The 24,064-nt window shown below is 44.3% G+C and overlaps 1 protein-coding gene across 8 annotated transcripts in view; it reads left to right on the top strand.

The window, feature by feature from the left end:
* The first annotated feature begins 68 nt into the window (after nucleotides 1-68).
* ETF1 (eukaryotic translation termination factor 1) overlaps nucleotides 69-24,064 on the top strand; it is a 38,065-nt gene continuing 14,069 nt past the window's right edge. Inside the window, exons 1-3 of one of the 8 annotated variants that reach the window (XM_078004292.1) lie at nucleotides 81-217; nucleotides 378-481; nucleotides 14,091-14,213. Coding sequence is in view for 3 of the 8 variants with exons in the window: in NM_001266474.2 (NP_001253403.1) it covers nucleotides 396-481 (86 nt within the window). In the remaining 5 variants the exon portion in view is untranslated. 8 annotated transcript variants of the gene reach the window in all.

The following is a 24,064-nucleotide window of genomic DNA, read 5'->3' as shown; positions in this document are numbered from 1 at the left end:
AGAGCTTCTCCTCACTCGCACCGGCCCCCTCCCTTCCGCCCGCCGCCTTCCACTCCGCCCCTGGCGGAGGAAGTGATGTCACAGGCCCCATGTGAGCGGATTGCAACACATGCAGCTGCCTGGAGAGAGGGAGCCGGTGTCCTACGTCAGAGCCGCCGCCGCCGCGGAGCCGCCGCCGGGGAGGAGCAGCCGCTGCCGCCCAGGACTGGGCCCTTAGGTAAGGCACGGGGAGGGAAAGGCCGGCGACCTCTGTGGCGAGCTGCGCCGGGCGGGAGGAGAGGGCCTCTCGGGGGTGGCGAGGAAGGGGGCCGCTCTGCCCCAGCGGCGGCGCTAACTCTGTGGTCTTGGTGTCTCCGGGCCCCGCCGGGCCGCTCTAGGGAGGAGGAGGCGAGAAGATGGCGGACGACCCCAGTGCTGCCGACAGGAACGTGGAGATCTGGAAGATCAAGAAGCTCATTAAGAGCTTGGAGGCGGCCCGCGGGTGAGCGCCGCGTCCGGCACCCCCCGTGCCCTCTTGGTTCCCGGACCCCTCAGGATGGACGCCCCCGCGCCGCATGGCCAGATGAGGAGAACCAGGCACTAGCCAACTCCCGCCTTCTGGATCTCTGGGTAGTAGCCCCTGACCCAGGGGCGAGGGTCGGTGCGGTTGGCCCAAGAAGGGGTCCTTTCCCCGCATGGGGGTAAGGGGCCCGCGCTCCCCGGGTTTAGATCACTCGGCCCCCCTCGTGGTAGGCCACCGCTACTTTTTACCCCTCCTGGGCCCTTAAGTCCAGCTTCTCCCTCTTCGGGCTCCAGGTGCTGCCATCCGACTCGGGTACTATTGTGGCAAAGTGCTCGGCCTTCCTTTCCCAACGCCCTTCCCTGATTTCCTCTTCTCCCTTCGTTCCTCAGCCAGGCCTCATTAAAATGGCCTCTCCCTCCTGGGCTTCTGAAACCCGGGTGGGTGAAGTTTGGATGGGACGGGAAGCAGAGGTGGTCAGGGACAGCTTGTTTCTGATTCGTGATTGCTCTGGGTTTTCCACCTGTCCCAAGATGACTTCTCCCAAGTCCTCTAATTACCCTGGAGCTTCCTGGTTTTAGCTGTTCCAGGACCCACCTATAGACTGAAAATGCCAACGTATGCGCGATGTAAGGAGTGTTGGGTAGGTTTTGGTTAATGAATCTGCATGTGTATGTCCAGGAGAAATATGGATCAGGAGGTCGTTTGATAGAAGTCATAACTACAGAGTCCCTGCTGGCATTTATCTGAAACTGGTGGGGATATCGCTGTAGAGAGGCTTCTAATGTACTTGATGCTTGTTGAGTGAGATTCAGAATTGAATTAAATGAGCTTTGAGTCTTGTACATTTTGATAAGAAACTGTAGGTGTGTCCATTGTGGGAAGAGTAGGCTAGATTAAAATTAACTGTGTGTGTGTGTTTTGTTTTTAATGTTGTTCGTTTGAGGAAGGTGTGCCAGAGGTATTCCTGTTTCCTTTATTACTTTATTTTGTTCCTTTCCCAGTCATAGAAACTTTTTATTTACAGGAAGTGCCCCCCCCCCAAAGAAAAAAGTGTTTGGAACATTATTACATACTTGTGTGTCTGAGCATTCTTAGAATAGTAGAATGGCCTGCCTCAGGCCATGTGAAAAGTTGATTTCAGCACAAGAATTTGACATTCTGGTTTCCAGCCCAGGATTGTCGTTTATGGGTAGATTTGCAATTTTAGAATGACGGCCCCTTCAAGCTCTTCATTATTACTGTTTTATGAAACAGGATGTGCTTAATTGTACTGAAGGCCCATTTCACAAGTTGGTTTTGCTAGTGTTTTGTTCTTAATAAATTAGGGACAGTTCTGTTTGGAATGAGGCTTCTAAAAGTTTGGCCCCATTCGGTGACTTGGGCTTGTGCTCACTCCTTCGGTTTACTGGAGAAACGTTAGTTTAATATGAATCGCAGAGAGCAGCTTATTTTTTAGTCCTTAAGTTTTTCTTTAAATTTAATAGAATATTCAGACCTTCTTAATAATCTTACAGAAACTTGTGCCATATGGTAGAGTGAACAGTTATTCCCAAAATGTGAGAATACCGTACAGAAAGGATAATATAGGTCACGACCCATTATGTTGCACTACCAAGAATGAACCAGGTTCTTTTGTTTCGGTAAGATCTTCCGTTTTGTTACTTGAAGCTTTCTTTTTTTTTTTTTTTTTTTTTTTTTTGAGACGGAGTCTTGCTCTGTCGCCCAGGCTGGAGTGCAGTGGCCAGATCTCGGCTCACTGCAAGCTCCGCGTCCCAGGTTCACACCATTCTCCTGCCTCAGCCTCCCAAGTAGCTGGGACTACAGGCACCCGCCACCTCGCCCTGCTAGTTTTTTGTATTTTTAGTAGAGACGGGGTTTCACCGTGTTAGCCAGGATGGTCTTGATCTCCTGACCTCATGATCCGCCCATCTCGGCCTCCCAAAGTGCTGGGATTACAGGCTTGAGCCACTGCGCCCGGCTTACTTGAAGCTTTCAATCCAGTATTGCATTTTATAGATTGCTGTTGTTGCAGTATTATATATAGGTGGATGTGATCTGTGGATTTATTCTTACTACTTTCATTAGCAGGCAGGTTCACACATTTTAATTTGCATACGTTATATTCTCTGAAACAGTCCAGAAAATTAAATCATGACTATAATTTATCTGTTTGAATGAAGTAACGTTGAAGATGACATTGCTTAATAAGTAACACCATTCCTTTCTACTGCTTGATGAAGGAAACTGATTCTTAAATTTTGTTCTACCCATATTACCTAGCGACTAGAAACTTTTAAGCCCCTCTTTAAGACTTTTGAAGGCTTTACCTCTTTGTTTAGCAAAGTTCAGTAGAGTTTAAAGCATGCTAAAAATGAAGTTATAAGGCACAACTTGTTTTCGAAGTTGTTGAGTTTTGATATTTTAGACATGATTAAGCTGTCTAAAATAGCTGGAACATCTTCCTCTAAACATTGTGGTTAATAATCATGTCCTACTTTGCTTTTAATCAGGATTTGGTTGCATCTTGATCCCATGGAAATTTAAAATTTTGGCCATCTCTTGAGTATTGATAAGGGAGTCAGAAGATTCCCCAGTACATACCAGTTTTTGGAGGTGGGGAATATTTTCATTGCCAACTTGTGTTAAAGTCAGACTCTAGATTTTCATAGATAGGGTACAGTGAAAAATGTTCTTCCTACTTTACCTAGTGATAAAATATTTTTAGGAGAATTGTAATGGGCTTTAAAGACAAAGTGGATGGCAAAATGAATCTGTATTTGCTGATGTTTTGGGGGTACTCTGGTTTTCAGGAGGAAAACTGAGGTTGTTTTCAGGCATGGTTGTTAGCACAAGATAGTGAGACTTAGTGGTGGAGTAACAGTATTGTTTTGGAAATGAAAAAGCCCTTTCCTCCCCTTAGCAGTGTAGAATTCTAGGCATGGGAATCAAGGATTGGTTTTTAACAGTAGTTATTAAAAGATGCTAGAATAAGAGTGATTTTGAAATTAAGGTAATCTTATGTGGTTATCTCTTGACATATGACCCAAATTTAATGTAGCTTGAAAAAGAAACCACCTGCAAAATGGGCTCACTAACTACATCTTAATAAAGGGAAATATGTTGGCAAAATAATTTATTTAAGCACATACCATATTATAGACTGTGCTACAGTACATTATTAAGTCATTTAATCCTCACAAGTATTGCCACCATTTGGTAGACAAGGCACCTGAGGCTAAGAGATAATTTGTCTAAGATGTCACAGCAAAAATGTAGCACAGTTCAGCACTTAAACCAATGTGCTATACGAGGTGTATTTTATTTTCAGAAAATACAAAACTAGATTTCCTTAAAATGTAGTCTGAGCTATAACAAATTCTATTTTATATTACATGTGTGTGGAAGAGCATTTATAGAAGCCAAATTACTAAAATGGGGAACTTGATAGTGTTCTGTTTTGTAACCAGCATCATATTTAATCTTCTGAGTTGAAAGGAGTGTCATGCATAAACTTGATTTTTAATTTGGGTAGAACATTGTTACTTGGTTTCAGATAAGCCTGGTCGAATGTTAGTTTGTGTGTGCTAGTAAAATAACCATTTAATTATTTTGGTAGACATAGGCCCCACTTAAAGTTGATGGTAGTTCTTCCCGGTTCATGATTGCTCCTGGTATATTCTCCACAGTTGGCTAATGAAGGATAAATGTATACGTAAACCAATACTGTGGTTGAGGGTATCTTGAATAAGGAACTGAAACAGGTGAACGTATGTTGGAAAAAGCGGGAGAATTATTCGTTGTTTTTTCTCGGTGTTTTCTGTGCAGGCGAGTGGTGGCCTCAGAAATAGTTTTGGACACTATCGTTTTAAGGTAATGTTAATAAAATCATAGCTAGAGCCTGTCCTAGCCAGGGACAGTGGTGAATATGACAAAGGAATGGACAGTGTTAGTTTGGGTTAGATTGTGTCAGTGGGTGTTAAAATGTCTTTTCACTTCTCTTCACTAGGAAACCTCATGTGTTTCATATCTAATGAACACTTGGTCAGATAACCCTCATAGCCATAACCCTTGTTTGAAGGTCAGTGCAGCTTGCAAACTTCTGCTGTAGTGTTTGGGCATTTTAAAAACTGGTTACTTAAAAATAACTTGTTGATATCTTAACTCTAAATGAAATAAAATTAGTTGTTCCTGCCCCCAAATATAACCATTTTTAAAGAATCCCCACTGAATTCCTCACATTATACAGAATTAAAAGTTAATGTTTTGGCGAGATCATTGAATAGGTTAATGTTTTAAATCTTAGAGATAATATGAACAGCTTGCTTAATTTATATACTTTGAATAAATTAAGGTATGTTGGATGTGTTTGAGTACCTTCCCTAAGTAAAAATTGTTGGTTAATAGAATATTCACCTAAATGGTGGTGGTAATAATGTTCTCAAAGCACTGAATTTCACATTTTTTTCCCCCTCACTATCCTCAAAGGGCTGGTTGTAGCTAAAGTGCTACTTTGTGGTCTTTGATACAAATACCTGAACCATTTAAAGTTCAGGCTCATAAAGAAGACCTTTTTTGTCCTCTATTCTGGCTCTTTCCATGCCTCCCTCCCCCCAAACTGATGGTTAGACAAGTTAAAAGACCACATGAGGACTAGGCACATTGGCTCATATTTGTAATCCCAAGAGTTTGGGAGGCCAAGGTGGGCAAATCGCTTGAGGTCAGGAGTTCAAGACCACCCTGGGCAACATGGTGAAACCCTGTCTCTACTAAAAATACAAAAATTAGCTGAGTGTGTGGTGGCTTGCACCTGTAATCCCAGCTACTTGGGAGGCTGAGGCAGGAGAAATGCTTGAACCTTGGAGGCGTAGGTTGCAGTGAGCCGAGATTGAGATTGCGCCACTGCACACCAGCGTGGGCAACAGAGTGAAACTCTGTCTCGAAAATAATAGGGGCTGGGTGCGGTGGCTCATGCCTGTAATCCCAGCACTTTGGGAGGCTGAAGTGGGCAGGTCACAAGGTCAGGAGATCAAGACCATCCTCTCTAACAGTGAAACCCTGTCTCTACTAAAAATACAAAAATATTAGCCAGGCATGGTGGCGGACACCTGTAGTCCCAGCTACTCAGGAGGCTGAAGCAGGAGAATGGCGTGAACTTGGGAGACAGAGCTTGCAGTGAGCTGAGATTGCACCACTGCACTCCAGCCTGGGCGACAGAGCAAGACTCCATCTCAGAAAAAAATAATAATAATAAAGACCACATGAGGAAAAAAGTCAAGAACTAGACTATTTTAGGTTTTGTGAGAAGAGATGAATATAGAACAAACAACTACAGACCTCTCTCACTCTTTCCAAATTTTGGTTTCCACATGTGTGACTATGGACATTACTCTTGGATTAGGTGGTGACAGTGAGATAATATGGGTTAAAATATCTAACACCACATTTGCCACATAGAAGGTGCTCTGTAAATGTTAGCTCTTTCCTTTTCTATATGCAAACATTGATTCTGCAGAGATATCCTAATGGAGAATTGTATTATTAAAGGATCAGGATACAGATGCCACAGGTCTGAACTATGAGAAAGGGAAGAAATAAGTGAGAGAGAAAAGAGGTAAAGGGAAGAGGGCAGAGTATATATGTTAGAAAGGATGTGGTGGTGGTCCTTAGTTTCCTCCAAGTATGTAGGCTGCCTGCTTCAACTCAGAACTAGTCCTAACAGCTGTTGTATCTGGCATGGTGTTCTATGCACTGTGAACCTAATAAGCAATTACTCCCTTTGAATTTCAAGATATTATAATAGCAGATATACTTACCCTTCCTGGGAAGGAAGGCTTACTCTGGACATACTGCAAGGTAAGCGAGAGTACATAGTTAGAATACCATTTAAGGCGGGGTGCTGTGTAGGTTATAGGTCTTTCCTATCTTCCACACCAGTTGTACCCTTTCTTCAGAGGGCTTGTTTTCTTTGAACTTGAGATTGAGGGTCAGCCCAGTACAGCACCACCCCCTGTCCTGGGATGGTACTTCGTTGTTAAAAAAGTTAGTGTCATCTTTGCAGCAGGGCTAAATGGTCTTAGATCTTATTTGAAGAGTAGGAAGGAGAAATTTGCCTTCCCACTGCTGGATCTGTTCAACTAAGAGGCTGGACAGTAGAAATTACTTCTCAGTCCAGCCTATTCTCTAGGGATCTCAGAATAGAACCTTCTCCTAGGATACATTCTGTAGGTGTCTTTCAATTCTTCAGCAGCCTGCTATCTTAGTGAGGGGGAGAAGGAATTAGGAAGGTTCAGGCTTTTTTTCTCTGGCAGGTTAGAAATTGAGAGTCTGAGGTTTCTCACTGAGTACAGTCCTCAGAGAGTATGATGAAGCTTCCTCTGATACGGTTTTATCTTATGCCATTTGACACACATCCTTGCCCACTGTCTTTACTCTTCTCACAATCCGTTCAGGTTCAGAGGACTTGACATTTTCAGGTGCGTGACAACTGGCTCTTGTCATACAGATAACTCTACATGTTGAGTTTGTACTCTTGATTTCACATTTTCATTTGTTCTTCTAAGATCTCCTTTAGAAGAATGATCATAGGCCGGGCGCGGTGGCTCACGCCTGTAATCCCAACACTTTGGGAGGCCAAGATGGGCGGATCATGAGGTCAGGAGATCGAGACCATCTTGGCTAACACGGTGAAACCCCATCTCTACTAAAAATACAAAAAAAAAATTAGCCAGGCGTGGTGGCGGGCGCCTGTAGTCCCAGCTACTCGGGAGGCTGAGGCAGGAGAATGGCGTGAACCCGGGAGGCGGAGCTTGCAGTGAGTCGAGATCGCACCACTGCACTCCAGCCTGGGCGACAGAGTGAGACTCAGTCTCAAAAAAAAAAAAAAGAAAAAAAAGAAGAATGATCATAGCCAAAATAAAGGTTCTTTTTGTTTTCCTGCCGTGTCTGTGACCTTATAAACTAGATTTTCCTCCAAAATACACATATAAGTATATGAATATGAAGCCCAGAAATGCACTTTTACTGTTAACCAGTAAGCTAATGGGCTTCACCAAACACCTGCTGTGAGTTGGGCACTAGATATTTTGGAAGAAAATGTAATAAAATGAAAACATGATCTGCCACACAACCATGGAATGATAATATAAACCATTTTCAGCTCCGTATTAGTGAGTACAGAATAACAGTACATGTTGAAGGGGATTTAGTATAAGCAGATGATTAAAGTCTTTTTTTTTTTTTTTTTTTTTTGAGACGGAGTCTCGCGCTGTTGCCCAGGCTGGAGTGCAGTGGCCGGATCTCAGCTCACTGCAAGCTCCGCCTCCCGGGTTTATGCCATTCTCCTGCCTCAGCCTCCCGAGTAACTGGGATTACAGGTGCCCGCCAACTCACCCGGCTAGTTTTTTGTATTTTTTTAGTAGAGACGGGGTTTCACCGTGTTCGCCAGGATGGTCTCGATCTCCTGACCTCGTGATCCACCCACCTCGGCCTCCCAAAGTGCTGGGATTACAGGCTTGAGCCACCGCGCCCGGCTTGAGACAGAGTCTTGCTCTCCCGTCCAGGCTTGAGTGCAGTGGTGCGTTCTCAGCTCATTGCAACCTCTACCTCCCAGGTTCAAGCAATTCTCCTGCCTTAGCCTCCCGAGTAGCTGGGATTACAGGTGTGTCCCATCAAGCGTGGCTAATTTTTTTTTTTTTTGAGACAGAGTCTTGCTCTCTTGCCCAAGCTAGAATGCAGTGGTGCGATCTCAGCTCACTGCAACCTCCACCTCTCAGGTTCAAGCGATTTTCCTGCCACCGCTCCTGGCTGAAATTCATCTTTTATTAAAAGGAGATTATAGTGAGCAGAGACTTTGTCACTGCACTCCAGCCTGGGCAACATAGCCAGTCTCCATCTCAAAAAAAAAAAAAAAAAGCCAATTATTCATCCATTGGCTTCAGTTTCCCCATCTGCTTCATGGGTGAAATAATGTTTTTTTTTTTCTTCTTCTTCTTTAAAAAAGGTAACATTGGCTGGGTGTGGTTGCTCATATCTGTAATCCCAGTACTTTGGGAGGTCTTGGCAGGTGGATCACTGAGGTAAGGAGTTCGAGACCAGCCTGACCAACATGGTGAAACCCTGTCTCTACTAAAAATACAAAAATTAGCCGGGTGTGTTGGCACGTGCCTGTAATCCCAGCTACTTGGGAAGCTGAGGCAGGAGAATTCGCTTGAACCCAAGATGCAGAAGTTGCAGTGAGCCAATACCAGCCTGGGCTATAGAGGGAGACTGTGTCTCAGAAAAAGAAGAAAAGAAAAGTAGTTTTCTGAGGATGAGTAGCATACATTTTGACCCCCCCTTATAACAGCTCTGTGTGAAAAGCTATTATTACCATTTCATGGATAAAGAAGTTAGAGTACATACAGGGAGTAAATAGCTGCCTAATATCACAGCCTTTAGTAAGGGTCAGTGCCAAATTCTGTACTCCTTTTCTGATTTCAAAGCCTGTGGTGCTAATTTATACAACACTACCTTGCTCTTTGGCAAGTATTTATTTTGCTGAATAGAGATGTCTCCCATTCCCTTCTGAAAGGAAGACTCTTGTCCATGGACATTTGTAATTTTGTAGAAGGAGCAGGTGTGCTGAGACTCAGGTGCAAAGATTTAAAAGAAAACAGGCATGCTATTTCCACCCTAGGAAGAACTTGGATACTGAATGTGTTTATTCTTGATGAGTATCAGGGGAGAGAGAAATAACTTGTTGCAAAATCTCTCCCCAGAAGCTCATTCATATATTAGAAAGAAGATCCGAGTAGTAAAGTGGTGAATCCTGAACACTGGTTGTGATTGCAGTCTCTTGCTTTGCACTGTTGTAAGAACACTAGAGAAATTTTCCAGCTTCGAAGCTGCTTCCTGATGGAATATTCCACTGGGTTTTGTGAAGATCTTTTAATTTTTCTTTTTAAGACTAATAATGCCTATCATTATAGAAAAAGTGTACACACTCTACCAGATGTGTACATTTTTGTTTTAGTTGACTGAGTAAATCTTTGTTCTTTGGGGCATAAAAAGCTAAAATGAACCTTTGTGAACTTTATTCTGAAAATGTTTGGATATCTGAGTTATTCTGTACCCTAGGGGGGAGGTTGCTGTAATGTCTCAGTAAGTTCCGGTCTTGGTATTTCTCCCATTTGGTAATAGCATCTGACTCTAAGGTCAATTGCATAAACCAATTTCAGGTAACTTTCCTAGTCCCTTTGAAGGGTAACAGAATCATCCCTCCTAATGCTAAACCTTTTATAAAAGGCAGCCCCATCCACCTCCTAACCTGCCTCATAGATGGTAGTAGCAGCGGGAGTGGGGTGGCATTAATGTGAGGATCAACAAAATATTTGAGATATTTCATAAGGGGTGGTTTTGTTTAGTGCTGGTTTTGTTATGGTAAACGCCTAATAGTATGATGGTTTGAGCTTTTAGGTGCAGGGGAAGTTGGGGACAGTTAGTCAATTTAAGGCACATTAGTTCCTTTCCAAGGACTGACAGTTTGTTGTTGGTTTTTGTTTTGTTTTGTTTTGTTTTTGAGACAGAATCTTGCTCTGTTGCTAGGCTGGAGTGCAGTGGTGATCTCGGCTCACCGCAACCCCTGCCTCCCGGATTCAAGCGATTCTTCTGCCTCAGCCTCCTGAGTAACTGGGACTACAGGCGCCCGCCACCACACCCAGCTAAGTTTTGTATTTTTCGTAGAGACTGGGTTTCACCACGTTGGCCAGGATGGTCTCGATCTCTTGACCTCGTGATCTGCCTGCCTCAGCCTCCCAAAGTGCTAGGATTACAGGCGTGAGCCACTGCTCCTGGCCAGATTTTTTTATTGGTATTTTATTTGGTAGTTTAGAATAAATCTCTGATGTTTGCTTAGAAGAGTATATAGAGATGATGGTAGGAATTGGCCATTTATTCATTTGTCAGATGTTTGAGTGCTGCTATGTGCTCAAATGATTTCTGCCCTCAAGAAGCTTATATACACTTGGGCTGGGCGCGGTGGCTCATGCTTGTAATCCCAGCACTTTGGGAGGCTGAGGTGGGTGGATCACTTGAGGTCAGGAGTTCCAGACCGGTCTGGCCAACATGGCGAAACCCTGTCCGTACTAAAAATGCAAAAATTAGCCGGGCGTGGTGGTCCACACCTGTAATCCCAGCTACTTGGGAGGCTGAGGCACGAGAATTGCTTGAACCCGGGAGGCGGAGGTTGCAGTGAGTTGAAATGGCACCACTGTACTGCAGCCTGGGTTACAGAGGGAGACTCCGTCTCAAGAAAAAGAAGCTTATATACACTTACTGTAAACAGTGTGTTTCGTTGTTTGATACTTGGTGGAAGAGAAGAGAGAAGTTGGGTATCAGGTCCCTTTGAAGTGACTGGCCATAGGTTATATCAGAATACTGAACTCATGCCACAAAAGTTTTAGAAAGGAATGAATTTCTGTGGTTCTCCCTTATGATAAATTACAGAGTTTCCAGTGTTCTGGCCATATTATTTTTGGTGTAGCTCTTTTTTTCTGTGGAAGATTTGGCAAGTCCTGTAATCCCATAAAGGTGACCATCATCTGCTACTACAAAATCAGCTCATACTTCAGGACTTAACAGGATTCAAATAAGACTCCAACCCCATCTGATATTACCTCTTTCCCCTCCTCATTTCTAGTTGGGCTGCGCTGCTACTTTCCAGCTGGTACTACTGGTGGAGGGGAGGCAGTAGTAAAGAACTAGAGCTCCATCTCATTACCATTTAGTGATCAGTTACTATCTGTTCTCCAAGCTAGGCACTTGACATATATGATCTTGTAGAATCCTCATAACCTTGTGAAGTAAGTAGAAACTGAGACCCGCAGGGATTTCTGTGGTTTGTCTTTGGTCACACAGCCATTAAGTGATAGAGTTGGACATGAGTCTGAATCTGGGCTCCTCCTATTCTGTTCCCATATTAACTCCATATAAAAAAGACCATCTTAATTTAAAAGTTTAAACTTAGTTTTACAAATTTGGGAAAAGAAAAATAGAAAACACACAGTGAATAAAACAATGACAGTTTTGGAAATGGAGTAGAAATTGAAGAGAAACTGATTTTCAGGTGGTGATCCATGTAATACTGCTGGCTTAGTGACTCCCGGAAATGATCTGGCTGAGATTGATTGATTGATTTTTTTTTTTTTTTCAGGCGGAGTCTCACTCTGTCGCCCGGGCTGGAGTGCAGTGGTGCAATCTTGGCTCACTGCAAGCTCTGCCTCCCGGGTTCATGCCATTCTCCTGCCTCAGCCTCCCGAGTAGCTGGGACTACAGGCGCCTGCCACCACGCCCGGCTAATTTTTTTCTATTTTTAGTAGAGACGGGGGTTTCACCATGTTAGCCAGGATGGTCTTGATCTCCTGACCTCGTTATCCACCCGCCTTGGCCTCCCAAAGTGTTGGGATTACAGGCGTGAACCACCGCGTCTGGCCTCTGGCTAAGATTTAAATTGAGCTTTGTGAGGTAGGCACAGATGGGAGCTTGAAAAGGGAAGTGGTGAAAAATTTGGCCATCCATTCCCTCGGCACAACCCAGCCATCAAACCCTGGGATGAAAGCTTCTTGGAGAGCATATACTGTACATCCCAATTAGGGAGTATAGTAGGCAGTCTCTAAAACATTCCTGGTCCTAACCTGAAAGTAGTTACGTGACTTACAAGTGATGACTTGGATGGCAGAGTACTTGAGGGGGAGTGAGTATTCGGGCTGGTAAAAGTTGAGTATCTCTGAGCTGTCACAATTCATTATGGTTGTATTATAGCTAGGTTGTCTTAAGTTGTGGGGGTTTTTTGTTTTTTAGTTTTTGTGCTGCTATAACAGAATACCACAGATTGGTGTTATGGTAAGGGCCTGCTCTCTGCTTTTAAGATGGCACCTTGAATGCTGCATCCTTTCTTGGGGAAGAACACTGTTCCTCTCGTGGCAAGAGAACAAAAGAGAGATGGCCCACTCTTACAAGCACCTTATTTTATCGTGTGTGTGTGTGTGTGTGTGTGTGTGTGACTATAGCTCTCAGGTCTTACAAGCACCTTATTTTATCTTTTGTGTGTGTGTGTGACTATAGCTGTCAAGTCTTATAAGCACCTTATTTTAAATAGCAGCATGAATCTATTCATGAGGGCAGAGCCCTCATAACCTAAACACATCCCATATGCCCCACCTTTCAATACTGTTGTGCTGGGGATTAAGTTTCCAACACATGAATTTGGGGGGACACCTTCAAACCATAGCATAGGGTAAATGCAGCAAGTGACCTCTCCGGGTTCTTCTTCTTTGGGTGGAGGTGAGGTTGTGGAAGCTTGTTACCTTCAGCTGACCTAGAGATGACCCTGTGAAGAAAGCAAGCAAGATGCAGTGATTCTCAACCCTAGTTCTGCATTTTAGAATCTTTCGTATTTGAGGCCAGGCACGGTGGCTCACACCTGTAATCCCAATTCTTTGGGAGGCCAAGGCAGACAGATCACTTGAGGTCAGGAATTCGAGACCAGCCTGGCCAACGTGGTGAAACCCCGTCTCTACTAAAAATAGCCAGGCATCGTGGCGTGTGCCTGTAACCCTAGCTACTTGGGAGGCTGAGGCAGGAGAATCGCTTGAACTGGGGAGGTGGAGGTTGCAGTGAGCAGAGATGGCGCCACTGCACTCCAGCCTGGGCGACAGAGCAAGACTCTGCCCCAAAAAAAGAACCAGCTGGGCATGGTGGCTCACACCTGTAATGCCAACACTTTGGGAGGCTGAGGTGGTTGGATCTTTTGAGGTCAGGGGATCGAGACCAGCCTGGCCAACATGGCAAAACCCCATCACTATTGAAAATACAATTAGCTGGGTGTGGTGGTGGGCGCCTGTAATCCCAGCTACTTGGGAGGCTGAGGCAGAAGAATCGCTTGAATCCAGGAGGCGGAAGCTGCAGTGAGCCGAGACCACACCACTGCACTCTAGCCTGGGCAACAGAGCAAGACTCTGTCTCAGAAGAAAAAAAAGAATCTTTCATATTTCAAAATTGAGACTCTCTCACCCAAAATCATCACCACCCTCTCTCTCCCTATTTGGAAACTATTGAGTCAGGATGGAGGAAGAAGGGATCTTTTCTGTTTGAGCATGTATTCTTTTATTTTGCTTTTTAAGAAAGCTCTAAAAGGATTGGGGGCGGGGAAGTATGCAGACTGAAGTGTTCTTGAGCATTGTTGATGATGGTGAACATTGATGAAGATCCTTGGGGGTCAGGCGGGCATGGTGGCTTGCGCCTATAACCTTAGCTGCTCAGTGAGTCTGAGGTGGGAAGAGCGTTTGAACCCAAGCGTTCGAGACCAGCCTGGGCAGCCTTGTGAGATCCTGTCTCTAAAAGAAAAAGAAAAATTAGCTGAGCATGGTGATGCGTATCTATAGTCCCAGGCTAGGGTGGGAGGCTCACTTGAAGCCAGGAGTTTCCAGGCTACAGTGAGCTATGATTGTGCTAAAAAAAATAAATTATCTTTCTACTTGAGTTTTGTTTGGGATTTATTTATTTGGTTTAGTTCTGTTTACAATTCCTTGTTTTCACCGGTTTGATTTTTCAGAAGTTAATCCTCTGAGTGAAGCATTGATGAAAGCTTTGATAAGCCAAAGTGCCCCTAAAACCAATGAGAACAAGAAGGGATCTGAGTACAGAGGTCCCTGGGAGCTTTGAGGGATACTTTGCTGTATGTTGTCTCTTTTTTTGCCCAGTTTTTACAACCTGCATGTGAGTCATTGCTGTACCCCATGATTCACTAGTTCTTTGATTTTGGGAGAAAAGTATAGGGACGGTAGAAAAATGAAGGAAAACTATTAACGGTTAAAGAAGGTTGTAGATTGCCTATGTAGCCAGCATCTCCTTAGTGAGAGCTTTATTTTTCATTCTCCCCTGAAGGGTGTTCACTTTAAAAGTCATGGAAGTATTCAACTTCCTTAATTTTATTTTGGGTGTTTACACAAACTGTTCTAACAACTTTGATTGGCTTGCAGGGGTGAGGGTAAATGAATGTTTATCTCATTTGGAATCTTTACTGGAAGAACAATCTGCTTGTTTTGTTTGTTTGTTTTTTGAGATGGAGTCTCTGTCACCCAGGCTGGAGTGCAATGGTGGGATCTTGGCTCACTGCAACCTCTCAGCCTCCCGAGTAGCTGGGATTACAGGCATGCACCACCACACCCAGCTAGTTTTTGTATTTTTAGTAGGGATGGGGTTTCTTCATGTTGGCCAGGCTGGTCTCCAACTCCTGACCACAGGTGATCCACCCACCTTGGCTTCCCAAAGTCCTAGGATTATAGACATGAGCCACCGTGCCCAGCCCAGTCTGCTTGTATTAAACCTAACATACAAAGCATGAGAAGTTATTAAACTACCCTTTAAATTTTTAAAGTAAAAGCCATCCATTTAATCATCTGCATTTCCCCTCCCTAGTCAGGTGTCTTATTTTAAAAATTCAGAAACTTAATGTTTCCCCCACAGAAGGTAGGAGGAGAGGCACGCAGGGAAACTAGTGAAAGGTAATTTTTTGCACCTAATTCAAAAGGAATAAGAAGCCAAGACTACCTTTCAAGTTTTGTTTCATTTATCAACTTTGCAGAAATCTACCAAACAAAAAACAATTCTTAGGCAAGCTACACTTTTGAGCCATTTTTTAAAGTGGAATCCTATAACAAGATTACATTCTTAGGTATATTTGCTCCTTGGTCCTCTGGAATGTTACATGGATGTGGAATGCAAGGTTGCCCAACTGGGTTATACAGTAGGGTTGCTTAATGAATGTTTATCTTCTTAAACTATCAGCAGTGGAAATTAAGTAGCTGCTTATCTTAAGGTCATTGCTTTGCCCTCCACATCATTATCTTATTTGAAGAGTTGCCCTAAGGCATTTTGAGTTCTCTCAGTTAATTTGTCCCAAATTTCTCCCCTTTTTAGCCTTAAACTTTCCAAATCTTTGGGGTTTGTTGCCTGTTCTTCCTCAGCTCTGAGGCTTCACCTCTGCTATCCCTTTACATTGCATTCCCTGCTGACTGCATCTTAGGAAGCTCTTCTCTGTAAGTCAGAGCATGTCAGCTTTTTAAAAAAACAACCCCTTTTAAGGAAGAACTTCCAGGCCGGCATGGTGGCTCACACCTGTAATCCCAGCACTTTGTGAGGCCGGGGGGTGGGGGTGCGGGGTGGGGGTGGATCACCTGAGGTCGGGAGTTCGAGACCGGCCTGACCAACATGGAGAAACCCAGTCTCTACTAAAAATACAAAGTTAGGCCGGGCGCGGTGGCTCAAGCCTGTAATCCCAGCACTTTGGGAGGCCGAGACGGGTGGATCACGAGGTCAGGAGATCGAGACTATCCTGGCTAACATGGTGAAACCCCCATCTCTACTAAAAATACAAAAAAAAAAAAAAAACTAGCCAGACGAGGTGGCGGGCGCCTGTAGTCCCAGCTACTCGGGAGGCTGAGGCAGGAGAATGGCGTAAACCTGTGAGGCGGAGCTTGCAGTGAGCTGAGATTCGGCCACTGCACTCCAGCCTGGGCGACAGAGCGAGACTCCGTCTCAAAAAAAAAATACAAAATTAGCCAGGCATGGTGGCGCCTGCTTGAAATCCCAGCTACTCAGGAGGCTGAGGCAGGAGAATTGCTTGAACCTGGGAGGCGGAGGTTACAGTGAGGCGAGATTGCACCACTGCAGTCCAGCCTGGGCAACAAGAGCAAAACTCCATCTCAAAGAAGAAAAGAAAAGAAAGAACTTCTACAAACCCCTACGGTTGTAGGCCCCTTGAGAATTGACTTACCAAGCATAAGCCAGTAAAATTGGTACTCAAGTGTTTTCCCCATCTTTTCTCTTCATATTCTCCCTGTGCATGAGTGGACCCCTGTGTCAGGTAGGTGGCACCTACAATCTAGATTGTGATGGAAGTTCTGTTTAGTTGCCCAACATTTCCAGCCTCTCCCAAAGCAAATGTCTTTTCCCTCCATTGGCCTGTGTGTAGAATTTGACATAACTCCAGAAAGAATTATCAAAATTTTTTTTGGAAATTACAGTTTAGAAGCCCTAGCAAGTGTTTGTGATGATAACTTAATCAGTGTATCATAAATTCCCTTGATTCCGTGGTTTGGCCAGAATACTTGCTCCCCTATCCAAGGGGTGGCAGCAGAGCACACACCATACTCTCCTGTGTACTGTCTTTGATTAGCTTCTAATTCATTGGGGAAAATAGCACAAAAGTTTATGAACCAGCCTTCAAGGTAGACACCCAAACACAATTCTGATTTTTGGAGATATAACTTTGACTGCCAATCTGAGAGTAACTTTTTGATAGTGGGAGGACTGGACAGCCAGCTCATCTACTTACAAAGAAAACTTTTTTCTGGGCCGGGTGCGGTGGCTCACACCTGCAATCCTAGCACTTTGGGAGGCCAAGGCAGGTGGATCACAAGCTCAGGAGTTCCAGACCAGCCTGACCAACATGGTGAGTACTTTGGGAGGCTGAGGTAGGCAGATCACAAGGTCAGGAGATTCAGACCATCCTGGCTAATGGTGAAATCCTGTCTCTACTAAAAATACAAAAAAATTAGCTGGTTGTGGTGGCATACGCCTTAGTCTCAGCTCCTCAGGAGGCTGAGGCAGGAGAATCGCTTGAACCCTGGAGGCAGAGCTTGCAGTGACTGAGATCACGCCACTGCACTCCAGCCTGGGCAACTAAGCGAAACTCCATCTCAAAATAAAAAAAAAAAAAAAAAGATTAGCTGGGCGTGATGGTGCACGCCTGTAATCCCAGCTACTGCAGAGGCTGAGGCAGGAGAATTGCTTAAACCTGGGAGGCGGAGGTTACAGTGAGGCCAAGATCGTGCCACTGCACTCCAGCCTGGGCAACAGAGCAAGACTCCATCTTGGGGGGCAGGGAGCGGGGGGAAGAAAATCATTTTCTGCCTGGAAAACCTGTGGAATTAACCACTAGGAGAAAACTTCCAGGGCAAGAGCTCCTGTTAATGAGATCCCTTCCCAATGCAAATACCGAAGACACCATAGTACACGTTTATGAAATTTTGCTTTATAAAAATAAGCTTTCTAGGACCCAGTTTGAGACATTTTCGTATTTTAAACACCTGTAGTTAAAAGTTAATATAGGGGGTTTATTTTGTTCACAGTGCTGCTTCTCTTCTTACTAGTCACTGAACACATAAGCCCATTTAATTTGACTTTGTAACCAGCTTTCTTCTTGCCAGCTTCCAGTGGACTCTGTATAGGTGAGATTCTGTTAAAGCTGGCATATTGGGCTACTGTGAGATTATGCACGCTCAGTAATTAGGGGAAAGTTTAGATGGTTCTGGCAGTCTTAACTACAATATTAAACCTGTTATATATTTGGTTTTGTTTTGTTTTGTTTTTTGAGACGGAGTCTCGCTCTGTCACCCAGACTGGAGTGCAGTGACTGGATCTCAGCTCACTGCAAGCTCCGCCTTCTGGGTTTATGCCATTCTCCTGCCTCAGCCTCCCGAGTAGCTGGGACTACAGGCGCCCGCCACCTCGCCCGGCTAGTTTTTTGTATTTTTCAGTAGAGACGGGGTTTCACCGTGTTAGCCAGGATGGTCTCGATCTCCTGACCTCGTGATCTGCCTGTCTCGGCCTCCCAAAGTGCTGGGATTACAGGCTTGAGCCACCACGCCCAGCCTGTTACATACTTTTAAGAGTATAGATCCGCCGGGCACAGTGGCTCACACCTGTAATCCTAGCACATTGGGAGGCCGAGGCGGGCGGATCACGAGGTCAGGAGTTCAAGACCATCCTGGCTAACACGGTGAAACCTCGTCTCTACTAAAAATACAAAAAATTAGCGGGGCGTGGTGGCGGGCACCTGTAGTCCCAGCTGCTGGGGAGGCTGAGGCGGGAGAATGGCGAGAACCCGGGAGGCGGAGTTTGCAGTGAGCTGAGATCGTGCCACTGCACTCTAACCTGGGTGAGAGAGTGAGACACTGTCTCAAAAAAAAAAAGAGTATAGATCCAATAATCTATAAGGATCTCAGGAAGTAACTTTCTTATTGACTCATGAAATATCAGGTAGAAACAGTTTATAAAGCGATACCACATTTCTTTTTTTTTTTTTTGAAACGGAGTCTCGCTCTGTTGCCCAGACTGAAGTGCAGTGGCACGAGCTCTGCTCACTGCAACCTCTGTCTCCCAAGTTCAAGTGATTCTCCTGCCTCAGCCTTCCAAGTAGCTGGGATTACAGGCGTGTGCCACCACACTTAGCTAATTTTTGTATTTTTAGTAGAGATGGGGGTTCATCATGTTGGCCAGGCTGGTCTCAAACTCCTGACCTCAGGTGATCCACCCCCCTCGGCCTCCCAAAGTGCTGGGATTACAGGTGTGAGCTACCATGCCTGGCCAGGTGATACCACATTTTTTAGTGTGCTTTGGTTCATATCAGATCAGCCTTTGCCTTCAAGATGTGAGCAAGCTCAATTTATACTGATAGCTATTGTACTAAAGCCAGCTTTTAGATCAGGTCAGGGCAAATTTGAGACTTCTAATTTCCTATATGTTGTAGTTTTCATTCTGTTTATACTTCTGCTTGTTCTCCTTATAAAATTACTAATAGGCCAGGCGCGGTGGCTCATGCCTATAATCCCAGCACTTTGGAAGACCGAGGCAGGCGAATCATGAGGTCAGGAGTTCAAGACCAGCCTGGCCAACATAGTGAAATCCCCCGTCTCTACTAAAAATACAAAAATTAGCCAGACGTGGTGGCGCACACCTGAAGTCCCAGCTACTTGGGAGGCTGAGGCAGGAGAATTGCTTGCACTCCAGCCCAGGCGACAGTGTGAGACTTCATCTCAGAAATATATATATATATATAAATAGTAAGCTGCTTTTCTTAACATGATAAAATTAGAATTTATTGATAATTTAGTAAAAACACAAATTAATACTCCTCGAGAAAACATGCTTTGACTTTTATAGAGGAAACTGTCAGGTTGAGACCAAGAGACCTTAAAATAAATATCCTAGGTCCTATATTTCTAGTCATGATGAATGTATTTTGTATACCATCTTTATATAATAAAATTAACTTTCACAAATTTAAAAAAAAAAAAAGAAAGAAATATCCTGGCTGTGCACAGTGGCTCACGCCTGTAATCTCAGCACTTTGGGAGGCCGAGGCGGGCAGATCACAAGGTCAGGAGATCAAGACCATCCTGGCCAACATGGTGAAACCCCATCTCTACTAAAAATACAAAAATTAGCCGGGTGTGGCGGCATGTGCCTGTAGTCCCAGCTACTGGGGAGGCTGAGGCAGAATTGCTTGAACCCAGGAGGCGGAGGTTGCAGTGAACGGAGATCATGTCACTGCACTCCAGCCTGGCGACAGAGCGAGACTCTGTCTCAGAGAAAAGAAAGAAATATCCTATTATGTACTGTCTGTATCATTTCCGTGTGTATATATATATATATACACACACACTTTTTTTTTTTAAGAGACACAGTTTCACTCTGGTTTCCAGGCTGAAGTGCAGTGGTATGATCACAACTCACTGCAGCCTCAACCTCTAGGGCTTAGGTAATTCTCCCACCTCAGTCTCCCAAGTAGCTGAGATTACAGGCACATGCCACCATACTGGCCTAATTTTTGTAGAGACAGGTTTCATTATATTTTTTTGGTTTTTGATTTGTTTTGTGACAGTCTTGCTCTGTCCCCCATTCTGGAGTGCAGTGGCACGATTTGGGCTCACTGCAACCTCCATCTCCCAGGTTCAAGCGATTTTCGTGCCTCAGACTCCCAAGTAGCTGGAATTACAGGCGTGTGCCACCACTCCCAACTTTTTTATTTTTTTTTATTTTTATTTTTTTTTTAGACAGAGTCTCGCTCTGTCACCCAAGCTGGAGTGCAGTGGCACAATCTCAGCTCACTGCACTGCAGCCTCTGCCTCCCAGGTTCAAGCAGTTCTCGTGCCTCAGCCTCCAGAGTAGCTGGGATTACAGGCATGAGCCACCATGCCTAACACGCCGAGCAACTTTTTGTATTTTTAGTAAAGATGAGGTTTCACCATAGTGGCTAGGCTGGTCTTGAACTCCTGGCCTCAAGTGATCTGCCTGCCTCAGCCTCCCAGACTGCTGGGATTGAAGGTGTGAGCCACCATGCCCAGCCGGTGTCTCACTACATTGCACAGGCTGGTCTCAAAACTCCTAGGCACAAGCAGTTCTCCTGCCTCAAGCCTCCCAGAGTGCTGGGATTACCAGTGTGAGCCACCTCGCCCAACCTTTTCCCCTTTAAAGTGCATTATTTCACTGTTTTCCCAGAGCTATGCAACCACTAATTTAAAAATATTTTCCTTAAAAAAAGAAAAAGTGTTTCCATCAACCTAAAAATCCCTATATCCTTTAACAATCACTCTGCATTCCTCCCTGCCTTCAGCCCCTGGCAACCACTAATCTACCTTTGTCTCTCTGAAATGCCTGTTGTGAACATTTTGTGTAAATGGAACTATACAATATGTGGTGGTTTTTTTATTTTGAGACAGAGTCTCACTCTGTTCCCAGGCTGGAGTGCAATGGCGCGATCTCGGCTCACTGCATTCCCCCACCTCCTGGGTTCAAGCGATTCTCCTGCCTCAGCCTCCCGGGTAGCTGGGACTACAGGCGCCCACCATCACGCCCTGCTAATTTTTTTTTTTTTTTCTTGAGGCGGAGTTTAGCTCTGTCATCCAGGCTGGAGTGCAGTGGCTCCATCTCAGCTCGCTGCAACCTCCGCCTCCGCCTCTTGGGTTCAAGCGATTCTCCTGCCTCACCCTCCTGAGTAGCTGAGATTACAGGCTCACGCCACCATGCCCAGCTAAGTTTTGTATTTTTAGTAGAGATGGGGTTTCACCATGTTGGTCAGGATGGTCTCGATCTCTTGACCTCGTGATCCACCCACCTTGGCCCCCCAAAGTGCTGGGATTACAGGCGTGAGCCACTGTGCCCTGTCTACAATATGTGTTCTTTTGTGACAGTTTTTACTTGATGTACTGTAAGTTAATGCAATATGTCATTTCTTTTATTGCTGAATAGTTTTTCATCATATGAATGTACCAGATTTTGATTATTCGGTTATCAGTAGGACATATGGGTTTTTTGTTGTTGTTTTTTTAATGTTATGAATAATGCCTCTGTGAACATTGAAGCACAAATTTTTGTGTGTTACGTATTTTGTCAATTCCCTTGGGTATATAACTAAGAGTAGAGTGGTTGGGTCATATGGTAACTCTGTGTTTAAACTCCTAAGGACTGCCAGACTGTTTTCTGGAAGTATTGTACCACTTAACATTCCCAATAGCATTGGATCAAGATTTCGATTACTTCACATGCTATGTCTTTGTAGAAATGTCTCCTCACACCCCTTGCCTATTTTTTATTTGGGTTTTTTGTTGATGAATTATGAGTTCTTTACATATTATTTATATTCTTTACATAAATCTTAAGAGATAATATGATTTGCATATATTTTCTCCCATTCTGTGGGTCTTTTTACTTTCCTAATGCTATCCTTTGAAGCCCAAAGGTTGGTTTTTGTTTTTGGGGGTTTTTTTTTGTTTTGTTTTTTGTTTTGTTTTGTTTTGAGAATGAAAGCAAGTATATTAGAGAAGGAAAAAAAAAAGAATGGCTACTCTATAGTATTTTTATTTTGAAGTCCATTTGATGTAGACCATCTAAAATTTTAAATAGTCATTTATCCATGTTGTGTCTAAACTAAGAAAAATCAGGATGAGAAAAACGAAACTCACAGGAATCCTTTTTGAAAAGGAATCATCTGGAATGAACTCCCCAGACGATTTTCATCTGCAGCAAATTGAGAACTACTGTTTTGGGGAAGTGTGTGCTCTAAAAAACTTTAACTTATAGCCTAGGCACTCTGGCTCACGCCTGTAATCCCAGCACTTTGAGAGGCTGAAGTGGGTGGATCACCTAAGGCCAGGAGTTCGAAACCAGCCTGGCCAACATGGTGAAACCCAGTCTCTACTAAAGATACAAAGAAAATTAACTGGGCCTGGTGGCACATGGCTGTAATCTCAGCTACTCGGGAGGCTGAGAGGCAGGAGAATCGCTTGAACCTGGGAGGCTGAGGTTGCAGTGAAATGAGATGGTGCCTCTGCACTCCAGCCTGGGCAACAAGAACGAGACTCTGTCTCAAAAAAAAAAAAAAAAAAAAATTATAAGTGGACTAAGTGGATTTTTTATCACTGTAAAAAATACATAACATGAAGTTTACCATCTTAACCATTTACAAGTATATAGTTCAGCAGTCTTAAGTACATTCACACTGTTGTACAGCCAGTCTCTAGGACTTTTCATCTTGTAAAACTAAAAAAGCTATTAAACAACTGCCTATTTCCACCTTACTCCAGTTGTTGGCAACTGCAGTTCTACTCTCTGTCTCTGTGAACTTTAATACTCCAGGTTACCTCATGTAAGTGGAATCATACAGTATTTGTCCTTTTCTGTCTGGCTTATTTTTCTTAGCATAGTGTGTTCAAGGTTCATCCATTTTGTGTATGTCAGAATTTTCTTCCTTTAAGACTGAATGATATTTCACTGTGCACACACACCACTTTTTTTTTGTTTGTTCATCCACCAATGGGTGTTTGGGTTGCTTCCACCTCTTGGCTATTGTGAAAAATGCTGCTGTGAAAATTGGTGTGCAAGTACCTGCTCTCACTCTTGGGTGTATAATTGGAAGTGGAATGGCTAGATCATATGGTAATTAGTTGTTTTGTTTTTGGTTTTGTTTGGGTTTTTTTGTTTTGTGTTTTTTTTGTTTGTTTTTGAGACGGAATCTCACTCTGTCGCCCAGGCTGGAGTGCAGTGGCACTGTCTCGGCTCACTGCAAGCTCTGCCTCCTGGGTTCACGCCATTCTCCTGCCTCAGCCTCCCGAGTAGCTGGGACTACAGGCGCCCGCCACCACACCCGCCAAATTTTTTTTTTTTGTATTTTTAGTAGAGATGGGGTTTCACCGTGTTAGCCAGGACGGTCTCGATCTCCTGACCTCATGATCCACCTGCCTCAGCCTCCCAAAGTGCTGGGATTACAGGTGTGAGCCACTGCGCCCCACCTTTTTTTTTTTTTTGAGGAGCTGCCACACTTATTCCACATGGCTGTACCATTTTATATTCCCACTGGCAGTCCACAAGGGTTCCAGTTTCTCCACATCCTCACCAACACTTTGTTTCCCTCCCTCCCTCCCTTCCTTTCTCCCTTCCTTCCTTCCTTCCTTCATTCCTTTTTTGAGGCAGTCTTATACTGTTGCCCAGGCTGGAGTGCAGTGACAAATCATAGCTCACTGCAGTTTCTAACTCCCGGGCTTGAGTGATCCTCCTGCCTCAGCCTCCTCAATAGCTAGGGCTACAGGCCTGCATCACGTGACGTCCAGCTAATTATTTTTTGTACAGATGGGGGCCTCATTATGTTGCCCAGGCTGTTCTCAAACTCCTGGACTCAAGTGATCCTCCTATCTCAACCTCCCAAAGTGCTGGGATTACAGGTGTGAGCCACTATGTTTGCTTTGC

Source organism: Macaca mulatta, chromosome 6 (assembly GCF_049350105.2).
Source record: "Macaca mulatta isolate MMU2019108-1 chromosome 6, T2T-MMU8v2.0, whole genome shotgun sequence".
NCBI classification, from domain to species: domain Eukaryota; kingdom Metazoa; phylum Chordata; class Mammalia; order Primates; family Cercopithecidae; genus Macaca; species Macaca mulatta.
This window is presented reverse-complemented; position numbering and strand designations above follow the sequence as displayed.